The sequence below is a fragment of the Cryptococcus neoformans genome, chromosome 1 (assembly GCF_000149385.1).
Source record: "Cryptococcus neoformans var. neoformans B-3501A chromosome 1, whole genome shotgun sequence".
NCBI classification, from domain to species: Eukaryota; Fungi; Basidiomycota; class Tremellomycetes; order Tremellales; family Cryptococcaceae; genus Cryptococcus; species Cryptococcus deneoformans.
Window position 1 is genome coordinate 233,580 of NC_009177.1, and position 12,948 is coordinate 246,527.

At 47.9% G+C, this 12,948-nt stretch overlaps 5 protein-coding genes across 5 annotated transcripts; 3 read left to right on the forward strand and 2 right to left on the reverse strand.

Moving 5' to 3' along the window:
* Positions 1 to 395: 395 nt before the first annotated feature.
* CNBA0820 (hypothetical protein) lies at positions 396 to 1,696 on the forward strand (the record flags this gene model as incomplete). Its single annotated transcript, XM_772986.1, has 5 exons — positions 396 to 468; positions 526 to 727; positions 781 to 1,067; positions 1,129 to 1,444; positions 1,495 to 1,696. The coding sequence occupies 5 exons, from the start codon at positions 396 to 398 to the stop codon at positions 1,694 to 1,696; spliced, it is 1,080 nt and encodes a 359-aa protein (XP_778079.1).
* Positions 1,697 to 1,846: 150 nt separating this feature from the next.
* On the reverse strand, positions 1,847 to 5,641 carry CNBA0830 (hypothetical protein; the record flags this gene model as incomplete). Its single annotated transcript, XM_772987.1, has 6 exons — positions 1,847 to 2,604; positions 2,661 to 3,221; positions 3,280 to 3,566; positions 3,651 to 3,887; positions 3,942 to 5,211; positions 5,260 to 5,641. 6 exons carry the CDS (start codon positions 5,639 to 5,641, stop codon positions 1,847 to 1,849), a joined length of 3,495 nt encoding a protein of 1,164 aa, XP_778080.1.
* A 414-nt stretch (positions 5,642 to 6,055) lies between these two features.
* CNBA0840 (hypothetical protein) lies at positions 6,056 to 7,683 on the forward strand (the record flags this gene model as incomplete). Its single annotated transcript, XM_772988.1, has 2 exons — positions 6,056 to 6,820; positions 6,883 to 7,683. The coding sequence occupies 2 exons, from the start codon at positions 6,056 to 6,058 to the stop codon at positions 7,681 to 7,683; spliced, it is 1,566 nt and encodes a 521-aa protein (XP_778081.1).
* A 334-nt stretch (positions 7,684 to 8,017) lies between these two features.
* On the reverse strand, positions 8,018 to 10,485 carry CNBA0850 (hypothetical protein; the record flags this gene model as incomplete). Its single annotated transcript, XM_772989.1, has 9 exons — positions 8,018 to 8,135; positions 8,207 to 8,543; positions 8,604 to 8,694; positions 8,751 to 8,911; positions 8,968 to 9,174; positions 9,223 to 9,333; positions 9,384 to 9,776; positions 9,840 to 9,898; positions 10,259 to 10,485. 9 exons carry the CDS (start codon positions 10,483 to 10,485, stop codon positions 8,018 to 8,020), a joined length of 1,704 nt encoding a protein of 567 aa, XP_778082.1.
* A 1,156-nt stretch (positions 10,486 to 11,641) lies between these two features.
* On the forward strand, positions 11,642 to 12,846 carry CNBA0860 (hypothetical protein; the record flags this gene model as incomplete). The annotated part of the gene is made up of 5 exons (XM_772990.1): positions 11,642 to 11,763; positions 11,813 to 11,954; positions 12,005 to 12,076; positions 12,133 to 12,550; positions 12,614 to 12,846. 5 exons carry the CDS (start codon positions 11,642 to 11,644, stop codon positions 12,844 to 12,846), a joined length of 987 nt encoding a protein of 328 aa, XP_778083.1.
* Between the last annotated feature and the right edge of the window lie 102 nt (positions 12,847 to 12,948).

Genomic DNA, 12,948 nt, shown 5'->3' on the forward strand with positions numbered 1-12,948 from the left:
TACTTAATACATATGCACCTTGTTGGTGAGTGAATATTTATGCGACGAAATTATCCTTTATTATGGACCTCCTCTGTTCCTTGTTAAGGCCGAAGGGGAACTTTTTCCTCTATGGCTCGGGCCGAGGGAGCCGGGCGGAACGATGTGGCAGGCACGATCAATCAAGAGAGCCGGAGTAGGCCGAAATGAGTTGGTTCCGAGATTTACAATTTGTTTTCGGATGGAAGTGCGAGAGTCGGATCAGATAGCCAATACAACACTCCGCGATAGCCAATATTCACTTTCAATAGCCAATGCTAAGAGAACGTCACGAGACGTGCGGAACAGTCAAGCGTTTATAAAGAGGGAAGTTCAGCAACAATTGACCCACAGGTAACGAACAATCAACAATACCAATGGTAGCCCCTACTTACGACGCTCTCAAGCTCCCTGCCCATGTCAAGACCATTCTGGTCACTGGTGCTGGAGGTAGGTTGACAAACTCATGACTCATTTCAGTCCAGACAGTGCTGACGCCTATGAAAGGTTTTGTCGGGCAGCAGCTCGTGAAACTTTTACTCGAACTCCATCCTACCGTCAAGCTCATCACCACTGACATTGTCCAACCTCCAAGTCACGGTGTCACGGACACCAACCGTCTCAAATCGGTCAAAGCTGACTTAGGCAAGCAAGAGGAGATTGATGGGCTGCTTAAGGGTGAAACAATTGGTGGTGTCTTCGCTTTACAGTATGTGCTCTTCAATCATCTCCTTCAAACCCTTTCTAATTTCAGCGATGTAGCGGTATTATGTCTGGAGGCGCCGAGGCAAACTTCCCCTTGGGTTATGCGGTCAACGTTGACTCTAACCTCAATCTCCTGAAGTCAATGTACAACCATTCCCTCTCTCTCCCTGCCGATGCCCCTAGACCGCTTTACGTCTTTGTTTCATCACTCGCTGTATATGGTGGACCCAAGTGCAAGCCTACCGATTACGTCGTGCCTAAGGACACACCTATCATTCCCGGTAGTAGCTATGGCGTGCAGAAGACTATAGTTGAGTTGTATGTTTATGACTATGGGAGGAAAGGTGAGTGTCGCCCAAAAACTGTTGAATGTGATTACAAGCTGACATGTTCTGTTATTTAAAGGTTATCTCGACACCCGATCAGTCCGTCTCCCCACTGTCGCCATTCGCCCCGGTGCCCCTTCGTCCGCCGCATCGTCCTTCATTTCCGGCCTTATCCGTGAACCTCTTCAAGGCATGGAAGCAATTTGCCCCATTGCAGAGTCTATTGACGACCCAGCCTTGGACAATATGCCTTTTTGGTGTAGCCGAACTAAGACGGTTGTGAGAAACATTGCGTATGCGATGTGTATGCCCGAAAGTAACTTCAAAGAGGGCGAAGGGAGAAGCATAAACATTCCTGGTATCAAGATCAGCCCTAGACAGATCATTGATGCTTTGTAAGTGATTTCACTTTCTGATAAGGAGACTTTGACTGATACGCATTCAGGATTGAGCACGGAGGAAAGGACAAGTTCAACTTGATCAAGTTTCAAAAGGATCAGGCCGTTATTAACATTTGCAAGACCTGGGCAGGTGAATATGACAACTCAGACTTCTTGGCCATGGGCTTTGAAGCGGACGACCCCAAGACCGGATTTGCTCTGGCGGTGCAGGATTTCAAGGATGAGTTGACGGCGAGCCAGAAGTGAAAAGAATAATAATTAGAAATCGAAAAGTGATTCTTTTTGAAGTGTGATGTTTTCGGTGGTTTCTGTCTTGAAGTTCATACAATGCAGTGACATCATTTCGCATTGGCTATGACACTGAATATAATCATACAATCCAAAGCTAAAAGACCATTAAACGTCGACCTTGAGCTTCTCTAGACTCTCACTCAAATCCTCCAATCCACTCCCTTCTACCGCCCCGCCACTCCTGATCATGATAGAAGCCTTCAACATCCCCAACATCCTCTCCGCCGACTCTGCGTGGCCCCTCGCGACCTCATCCTCATCCGTACTCTTCACATATCCCAACACAGTCTCCGCCCTCTCCAACAGCCCAGGCGGAATACCTCCTTCTTGCAAATCGGCATCTGTATCAGGGGCTGGATGTTCCTTGTACAAAATCTCGCCTGCTTCGAGGCCCGTACACTCGGAATGGTCAGACATGATCTTGAAGGTTATAACGCTAAACACCCAGTTAAGGAACGCGATTGCCGCTCGACGCAAGGCCGGGTGCTTGCTATCATCGTACGCCAGGGGATCTGTATCCTCAATCCATGGATCAGGCACTTTCCTCTCTTCTTCCTCATCCTCCTGCTCAGGTTGTTCATCCTCGATAAGCTGAACATTTCTAGGTTTCTTGTCCCCCTTCCACGAAGGCTGGGGTGGTCCCTCTACGGTTTGGATTGCCCCTGGACGGAAGGGCGAGACAGCAACAGATTCAATTTGGATGAGATCGATGGCAGAGTTTGTAAGGTCAGTAGACCAGGGTAAAAGGGAGATGTACGACACTTTGGCGCATGTTGTGAGAAGGGAAAGAGCAGAAGATCGGATGGCGGTTGAGAGGGACGTGTCGGGGAAGATACTCATGAGTACTGGGATAATCTTGTCGGCTATCGCACGATGCTTTAGCATGCCTTTCACTTGCAATGACCTATATGCCACTTACCATACAAGCCCAAAGCATCACCTGTCCGCTCAATAACCTGGTCCACAGCTTCCGCCAACCTCAACATCTTGTCCACCTCATCCGCATCGTTCAATCTCCTTAATTCCTTTGCCATTCCCGCATACGAATCCATCAATTTCTCAAACACCTCCCCTCCCAGAGCGTCTACCATACCGTTCAAACCTTTTAGAGCGCAAAGATAAACAAATGAATCGTCATCCTCAATGCTAGACATGAACGTGTTGAGGATGACAGGTGTGAGCGACGAATCGTAGTAGGGTTGATATACAAGGTCTTTAAGCATGTTCAACCCATGAGCGCGGACGGGGACAGCCTTATCCTTGATCAATTCCAAAGCCTTATCAAATGCCTCTTTTGAAGATTTTTTCGAATCGGTAGGCGCGCTAGAATTGGCTGAAGCTTGGATTGAGAGAAGGATCAGCATTGCCTCCCGGGTGGCCAAGCGGATAGAGGAAGAAGGTGAGAGTTCAGAGATGACTTCGAGATGGGCGAGGATTGGATGGAGAATGGCAAGATCTTTTTCGCTCAAGGCTTTTTTCACTATTCATCTAGCTCAGCATGATTGCGCCCCGAGAGGAAAAAGAAAAGAGATTCTGACCTTCTTCAGCGGCCAACAACCGACAAGCCAATTCGATCAAACCTCTATTCCCATCAGGCGGGACATCATCATCCTTCTTCCCTTTCCCCTTTTCTCCCCCGACTTCCGTTATCAACGGCTTTTGGTTTGTCTCTTCAGCCTCTTCATCAATGAGATCATCTTCCAAACAATCTGCTTGCCCTGAGAGGGTCAATTCAACCCATTCAAGGAGCTGTTCCGGCTCAGTAAACAATTCAGAGCCGAGATGGGTCATGAGCTTCATCGTAAGCTGCAGATGAAGCATAGCCCTGTATAACAAAAACGAAAATACCCATCAGCCTGATTATTCCAAAATCACTCCCACAATGTAAAAAAAACCAAGAACTGCTCACTCGACAGAAGGTTCTTTCTCCATAGGAGACTTGATTCTCCAAAGATGCAACGCCCTAAGGATAACCTGACATGCAATATCAGGTCGGTTGATGTCCTTGATCAATTTGCACAGAAGAGTGGGGTCGGGCATGGCTTCGGTTTGGTCCCGGATACGTTGTGCGATTGCATCGGGGTCGAGCTCGTCCCGGTTTAAAGAAGGAAAGACAATCTCGGGAGTTATATCCGGGATTCCTTGACTGTAAAGAGGGTTTCAGCACGTATGGTTTAATGAATTTGTGTGGGTGACTTACCTGCCAGACATAAGCCTCACTCCGTCACCTTGTCTCTCCCAGAAAAATTCTGGTACGACCCCGTTCTCATCGGGTTTCCATCCTTTCCCTGCATCAACCAGACTCCATAACCCGATCACCCCGACATCCTTTTCCACAGTCTTACCCCAGCTTGTCAAAATAAATGATACATCATCGGCCAGGGAACGGCTCCGCGACGCATCCAGACTCCCAACAGGACGGATCAAAACTGGATTGGGTGCTTGAGAAGAGAAGAAGAGGAATGTATGAAGTGAGAAAAGGGGAGGTAAGATTGAGCCGACAAGAAACTCAACAAAGTCTGGCGAGGCAGGGTTATGGATCAACAAGAGACGTATGTTTTGCACGGAACGCTGGATGGCTAACCAGGAAGTCACCTCGATTGCAGGTCCGTCGGCGGGCGCGAAGAGTGATTTGGGATACCAAGGTGAATGGAGCTTGTTTTTCAACCATTCGCCAATGGAGGGATTAGACCGCCAAAGTCGCTGGATACAATAGCAAGCGGTATTGACATATGCTACCGGATGATGAGAGGAAGACTCGTCAAGAGGAATCATAGAGAATAATTCTGAGAGAAGCCAGGGATAGTAGATTTCGGGTGTAACTTGGCGAGGAATACGGACAAGCACGTTAAAAATGTGATCGAGCCGTTTGCCTTCGATAGAAGTTACGTCGTCTGTCCTCGCTGTATCACCTAATACATTCTCCATCAAACCTCTTACACCTCCAGGCCTTCGAACTTGGGCAGTTAAGAGACCGTTGATAATTCCTTCTGGGTATTTGGGCCATTCTCGGACCCATCCATTAACCTTGGCATTCTCTCGTCGCCCTTGGACAAGCAACTTGAGGACGTTGACCAAGCTTGAGATGGCATGTCCAGGTGTGAGGGACATCAAAGCTTGAAGAAATGCCATTCGAAGAAGACCGTAGTGCTCTGCTGGGATTGATGGCGTATATGCAAGGATAAGAGTCGAAAGGAAAACGGGGATGAGGTGGGAAGACAAAAGGCTTTGAGTAATTGCTGTAGGTGAGGTGGGCATGCGGGAACTTGGTCCAGCATCGGGAGCAGGAGGAGTGGCGACCTTGAGCAGTTTGAGAGTAGCTTCAAGGACTTGAGCCAAAGCATTGGCCGTCTCAGCAGGGATTATAGGCAAGGATTCGGCGTATTGTACCGTTAAGGGTAGCAGATAAGAGAAAGTTGTGTGGGATAGCATGAGACGGATCAGACGAAGATCGGCGGTCCCCAAAAGAACTATATTGTATCAGCATATGTCTGGCTAAGATGAGGTTGGGTACCTACAGTCTTTATCTTCCAGACCATCCCTCTGTTCCTTGGGCCAAAACTCCTTCTCCAGCCAACTTTGCATAGCTTTCGCCATCGCAAAACACCTCTTGCCCACCACGAACACTAGTTCATCTCTCCTCTTCTTTTTCCTCTCCTCGCTGATGTCCGACCCATCATTGTCTCCTACATGGTCCATCTCATCATCCTCCGACCATTCTGGAATAATGCGCCTCCATTCTTTTGGTAGAGCTTTTGAACACGCTCTGAGACGAGGTAAAAGTTCTGGAGGATTTGAAGGGAGGGCTTTTGGCGGTTTGAGAAGGATGTCTGCAGCTTTGAGGATTTGTTTAAGGGTCGGACTGCCTTGGTGGCCGGATGGGGTAGGCGACCTGGGCATCAGAAGGGGATTGAAGGGGATTTTTAGATGATTTGTATGTACTGTGATTTGAGATGAATCATAAACACCTCAGGCGAGCAATCCACAAAACTGAAATCTCAAACTGGGAACAGGAAAAGATAGGCGGGGAATGTTTTGGGCTGCCTTGCATAATTTGGGGTGCCTTTCCTCATATTGTCTCTAATGATTAAAGCTGCTTTCTATATGCGGAAGCAAATGCTGTAACCATGCCCCTAATGCAGCTGCCTTTAACTGGCCCACAATCGAGGGATCATTTTGGGCTTACATTTCTCGCTCTTCAACGGCATCCAAGTTACCGGTCTTATTAGTTTGTGACATGCAAAGTGTTCTACTTGTCCTTCATTTTGATCTTTTTATTTTCACTTTATTCTCTACCATCAATCCATTTCGAGCATGCCCCATAGACCAAGTCCCAAGCCTCCATCGTCATTGCCGTCCCCTTCACGGCCACAAGAATCACAAATAGAGGTACTCTACAACACGGCCGTTCAATCCTTTGTTAGGCGGGACCATGTCAAGACCCAAGCAACGCTCGCACGGCTGCTCGAGTCTTTAAAAAAGAAGAGGATTGGACCTTATAGAACATGGTACAAACTGGATGGGGCTAAACCTGACAATGAGAATTCGGAAGCAGCTGCGAATGACGACTGGATGGTCAAAACACTCAAGCTGCTCATCAGTTCAACGGCTTCGCTATACGCTGATCCTCCTAACAATACCACAGCTCTTCCTGAGCTCCTGGTCTCTATGTTGCCCCCTAAATCCCCAAAAGAGATTTTATCGTATCTCCAACATCGTTGTATGAGCGCGTATTACTCCAAAGGAGCGACAGCACATCTTCTACCTCCCCAATTGGTATCCACTCTTATCCTGGCGTCTCTCAAGCTTTCACCACAAAGATCTGCATTGGACTTTGCCCATTCAATGACAGAGTCATGGATAGCGTCTTTACCAGACTCTTTGATACTCTCCATTAGCCCTACAAGCTCTTACCGGCCTAAAGACCCAATCGAACGCAAGCGGGTCGAGAGTGCGCGGGAAGGATATTTGAAAGTTGTAGAGCTTTTTATCGGCGAAGTTTTGAGTCGTGAAGAGGAATGGGAGATGGCAAGGGGATTCTTGGAGGGTGAAGTTGTTATGTCTTCAAAGAAGAAAGAGGTGCGTACTATCATTCCTATCCCCTTCTCTGTCCATACACAGACTAATATCGAATTTAAAAGACACTGTACAAACATCTTAGAACACTTGAATCCAAGGCTTCCCTCCCCTCTCTAGCCCCATCCCCTTCCTCATCCCTCATTCTCCCTTCTTCCTCCGATTCCTTATCCATTGAAGAGGAAAAAGAAAGTAAGATACGCTCCCGATTATCAAGGTCATCAAGCACATCATCATCCAGCTCAAGCTCGAGCGAAGCTACCGCTCGTCCCGGTACTTCCCAGAATGGCGGTCTCCTGGGTACAGGTCTCGCTCTAGGCCAAAGAATGGAGCAGCTGAGACAGATACGAAAGGCTGGTAAGGATAGGGGAGAGGAATCACCGCGTCCTGGTTCTATTGCGAGTCAAGCATCAGGGTCTGGTATCTCTGAAAGCACTTATCGCCTTGTCCATTCGAATTTTAGACGCAATTCATCTTCCCGGCGAGGAAATGATGTCCCAACCTCCAGACCAGATAATTTGCACCATATCCTTCAATCTTTGCTCGGTCGCCTACCTACATCCCTATCAACCACTCTCCAATCCCTCTCCCCCGTCGTTCTGACGGTCATCACTATACCGTTGCCTTTACTTATCATTTTTACCATTATCCGACTCCGTCGATCGAGATTCGCGCGCCAGCAGACGACAGTAGTAGGAGGAGCGAGAGGGGGCTCGCGCAATACGGTATTACAAGTCCAACATCGACTGCAAAGGGTTAGAACTCAGCAGAGAGGATGGTGGGATTGGGTATTGTGGTATTTGAGATGGTGGTTAGCCAAATTTGCGGGTGTTTGGAAGCTGGGTACGACGATCACGTATGTTTGATCAAGAGTCTATCAGGGTTTTGGCGGGGGAACGCATTGTTTTTTGCACCGGATCGCAACTTTGACAGCGTATGGCTCTTGTAGCAAGTTGTATTGATGCATTATCGAGTAAAAGATATAAAACAAGCAACAATCAGGTGATTAATGTATTGGGAATGGTAGGGTAATGATGTCTCAATGTTCGTACTGAAATGAGTGAAAGGAAAATTTAAATCATAAAAAACCGAATTGACGATAAAATAAGGGAGTATGAAGAAGAAATGTCTTTTGCACTCAAATATCAATTCGAAAAGGAAAGTCCAGCTTGTCGAACAGATGACAATTTGAAAATCTGATTACTCAAATATGGCTTTGAGCTTGGCAGATTCTTCCAGCTTCTGCTTGCGCAGCTGCTGAGATTTTTCAATCCCAAACCCTTCTTCGAAAACAAAGTATACTTCTTCCAATGAAAGTCTATCAATCACAATTAGCAACTTTAACTTGCCTGAACTTGAACTGTAAAATCGCGGAAAGGAAAAACTCACCCGGAAGTCTCAGGATACAGCATCCAACAAAACAACCATCCAATCACACAAAACCCCGCATAAATCCCAAACGCCCCACTTGGCGTTGCAGCATCCATCAAACTCAAAAACGTGCTCGCAATCAACATATTACAACTCCAATTCACGGCCGTACAGATACTCGTACCGATTCCTCTTACTTCGAGTCGGAAGAGCTCTCCCTGTTGCCAGGGGATGTTACCGAGACCGGTTGCGTAGCCCGCGACATAGAGGAGCATGGAAAGGAGAACGGGGATGGATAAAGAGCGGGGGTAGTCGTGGTCCTCGATGAGGATGCCGTTGGTGGAGAGTGTGAGGTCTGAAGGGAAGAATTATCAGTAAGGGTGGAGCACAGGTTGTAGAGGAGGAAGGTGCTTACAGTAGAAGAAGATAGCCGCGAGGACGAGGGCGAGGGTCATAATAGGAAGGGTGAAAAGCATAGTTCTTCGTCGTCCCACAGGGTCGACAATCTTATTAAAGGAAAGGAAGTTAGCTGACGTCCTTGGACCATTATGAAGAAACTCGCCTTGAGAGCGACGAGGGTGAACAAAACGTTGACAGTAGCGACGATCAATCCGACGGCTGTAGCATTCTTGAATCCAAGCATGGCGAATATGGTTGCAGAATAGTACATCAGAGTGTTGAAACCGCATAGTTGTTGGGCTGCTTGCAATCCACATCCGATGACTAATCCTCAATCAGCTCTTACTGACACATGCATTTCGAAATGAATGAAGACGTACTTAGCGCTCGTCGATTGGTACCAACCATAACCAAACTCTTGAGCCTCTCAAACCATGTAGAATTGGCGTTATACTCGATACTCTGATCGACAGCAGCTTTCATGATCTCGACTTTTCTGTCAACCTGCTCGACTTTTGCGAGAGGGTAGATCTTGGCAGTAATAGCTCGTGCGCCAGCAACGTCAGAGCGGAGCAGAAGAATACGGGCTTCCTAGAGTTAGTTCATAATAAAAAGCGCTCCGAAAGGGAACATACGTGATTCGGGAAGGAAACCGATTGAAGCGAGTTGAACAAACGACGGCATCGCGCCAAGTCCCACAATCCATCGCCAACCATTATGCGCATTTTGGAAACTGGCACCAATAGCTATGTTCATGGTCAGACTTCCACCCCTTGAGAGAATACGCGAGGCGTACCGTAAGCGACGACTTGACCCAAAGTGATAGCGACACAGTTAATGGTAACCAATCGTCCTCTAATCATGGTAGGCGCCAGCTCTCCAATATACAATGGCACAATACAGCTCGCGAGACCGACACCAAGTCCAACGATGAATCGACCGGCGATCATCACTGCCACAGTGTGGCAAGCTGCTTGACAGATAGAACCACCGATAAAAGCGACGTTGGCAAACACAATAACGAGCCTTCGACCTGTAAAGTCTGAAATGCAACCTGCGGCAAGACCTCCTAATAATGCACCGAGAGTTGTGGCAGAGGTGATCGCTTCTTTTTGCCAGCTTGATAATATTGTGCCAAGATCGTCCTTGATAATGACCAGCATACCGGAGATGGCGGCCGTGTCATAGCCTGATGTTCCTTACCACATCAGCCATCCCTTCTTAGACCTCGCCACGCATAAGATATACTGACCGAATAGTAAGCCTGAGATCGCAGCAGCCAACACCAGCGTCCACACGAACTTGGTTATTCTACCACATTGATCATTAGCTTCATTCAGAGGTAAGCGGTCCCCAAATCTTGAAAGGTCGAACTCGCAAAGCGGATTCTACCGCAAATGGATCCGAGAATGAATGGGTGGTCGCGACTGTACTCAGCTCCTATAAGTCCACGACCTAGGTTGGCTCGGTAGGGCTTCGTATAGGAAATGTGATGCCAAGTATTCCACCGCTCCTCACATTTATCAAATCTGTCTATGAAGGTCATCTAGCCCTCGCCAGAGGGTGAGGCTGTTATGGTTTTAAGAATTGATAAAATGTTTGCCCCGTGGCCTCGGTCAAACCTCGCGTAGCTTCCGACCCCCCGCACGACATAACAGGAAATCAACTTACTTATCTTCGCCTTCCACGATGACTGCTCCGTCATCCACCTCGCCCAGAAGGGCGACCCTCTCCGCGACCTTGCTCATATCTCTCTCGACATTGCTTTCCGGCAATCGACCATCGGAGAATTCCAGCGACGCGGGCGTGGAGGAACCAGAGTGTGTCGGGGATGGATAGCCGCTGTGAGATGTGCGGATGGGTGCGTAGATGTTGGGTTGGGCTGGTCCAGCTGACATTGCGGCTCAATCTGGGTCCATAGGAGAGTTGATTTGGACTGACGAATGTAGGTGAGAAATGCCGAGGACAAGGGTTTTTGGACCTTCGTTCACCGCGTTTGCCGCCCCGACACTCGGCCGTCGGCCGCCGCTTCCTTTCACCATAATAAACATTCACAAAGGGCCATTCATACACATAATTCCGACATCGGGGTATTGAAAGGTGCCGCATGTAACGGTGTATGTATTGCAGCACAGTTCATCAGCAGCGCAATCTACAGATTATCGCATCGCGGTATGAATAAACAGAGGGCCGGCGGCGTTCTATTTCTTGATATTGCATGATGTTTGGCTGGCCCCTTTAACTTCTCTTCTTCTTCTGAGGCCAGTGGGACGGTTTCATAACTCGTCCTCTTCCCATTTTACAGCTGTCAGATCTGTGAAGTTTTTATATCTGTGAATCTCAAATTCTCTATTTCGCCAGGCGTGCATCTGTCCTTGACGTCCACAAAGTTTAGCGGATTCTCATTCTTCCCTTTCTGCGAGATCTTAGCTTTTTTGTTGTTCGATGTTGATGTGGTGCTGTGCTGGTAGTGCGTCAAGGCCCACTACTTTGAATAAGAATTAGCCTCCGTTGGCTAGAAAGACGAAGAGCATCCCGTACTACGCTAATCGATGTAATTCTTCAAGTACTCGAGTACTCATCAACGAGTCAACGCGTCCGCATTCTATCGTGGCTTGATTGACGAGTCACCGGTAGACGATCGCCTATATTACACCCTCGAAGGGTACTGCAACTAGCTCATTATCAACTAACTTGAACGGCATAGATTGGGGGCAGGAGACCGCCTGGGATGGTAAGGAAAATAGCAAAGTGGATTGGAACAATCGCGTTACTCTACTGTCACCCGCATCACCTTCTTCGTGTCCTCCTTGTTCGTTGGGGGAAAAAGAAATAAATGTCAAGATTCCCGATATCTTAATTGTCTTCACGAGTGGTGGTGGCCTGTGCGTAACCGGCCTGCCATCGCGTCAGGCCGTCGGCCGCCGGAACTGTTGACTTCTTCGCGCTCAAAGTCCTCCGTCATCCGGCAATTCATTCGTCGACAGAGCCTTAATACAATCTCTGCAACTTTGCTTTACTTTTATTATTGCTCGTCAAGAGAAGGTTTTTTAGATGCGCCTACGCTTTACTTTCACCTTGGCTTTGCTCTTCTCCAATTGGACCCTTGCAGCTCCAGCTTCCGACCAGCTAGTCCTGTCTAACAGCAATGCCAAACCCAGGCCTCTTGTAATCTGGTGAGTCGACCGAGTTTGAATCCATAAGGTGATATTAACTCCATCGAAGGCATGGCCTTGGAGATACAGCTCTCTCAACAGGTATTGAGAACTTTATCAACATGACTCAAACCATTCACCCGGGTATCTTTGTTCATTCGGTGCAGATTCCTGAAGGTGGGAGACCTGATGATGAACGTAAGGCTGGATTTGTAAGTTAAGATTTGCACACCTGAAGGAAGGGAGCTAAGGGATATATCAGTGGGGCAATGCTGGTGAGCAAGGTGAAGAAGGATGTGAGCAGATCAAACGGATACCAGAGCTTGCAGAAGGCGTACGTTAATGGACCGACTGTTTGATATGATTGAATCTCACTTCGGCACATATCAGTTTGACGGAATTGGATTTTCACAAGGTGGTCTCCTCTTGAGACATTATATCCAGTACTGTAACGGTCCTCCGGTCCATAATCTCATCACTTTCGGAACGCCCCACTACGGCATCTCCGCTCTCATCCCGTGCCCTACTCCCCCCACCCTGTCATGTTTGCTTGCAGCTCGGGCGGCCCGTGCTGGTATATATAGACCCTGGGCTCAAGACCACTTGGTGCAGGCCGCCTACTTTAGGGATACAGAACGGCTGGATGAGTTTTATGAAGTAAATGAATTTCTAAGGGATCTCAACGGGGAACGACCGTTCGCAGAGCGCAACAGCATCGAAGAAATCAACCGACGAAAAGGCAAGAGAGGAGAGGGAAAAGGCCTAAAGGGGCTGGATAACCTTGTAGCTATTATTTTCGATGAAGATAGTGAGTTTCGTATCTGAGCATTATCTGAAAAGTCTGCTGATCTCCTCCTTTCGCACAATATAGGGACGGTCTCCCCCGCCCAGTCTTCCCACTTTGCAACCTACGCACCCAACAACAAGACTGAAATTATCCCTCTTCATGAACAACCTCTCTACAAGGAAGATTGGATTGGGCTCAAAGGTCTAGACGAAAAAGGTGGATTGCGACTAGAGCATTGTCCAGGAGAACATATGGATCTTGGCGGGAAAAGGGGATGTGGTGAGAGTATGGTTAGGAAATGGGTTGGTTGGGTCTGAGTGTTCTTATATGGAACATGATTCCTGTTGGCTTTGACATTGCCGAATGATTAATGCATTTTAACAGAAGATAAACAACAAATACCTAAAACCAGTTGAACA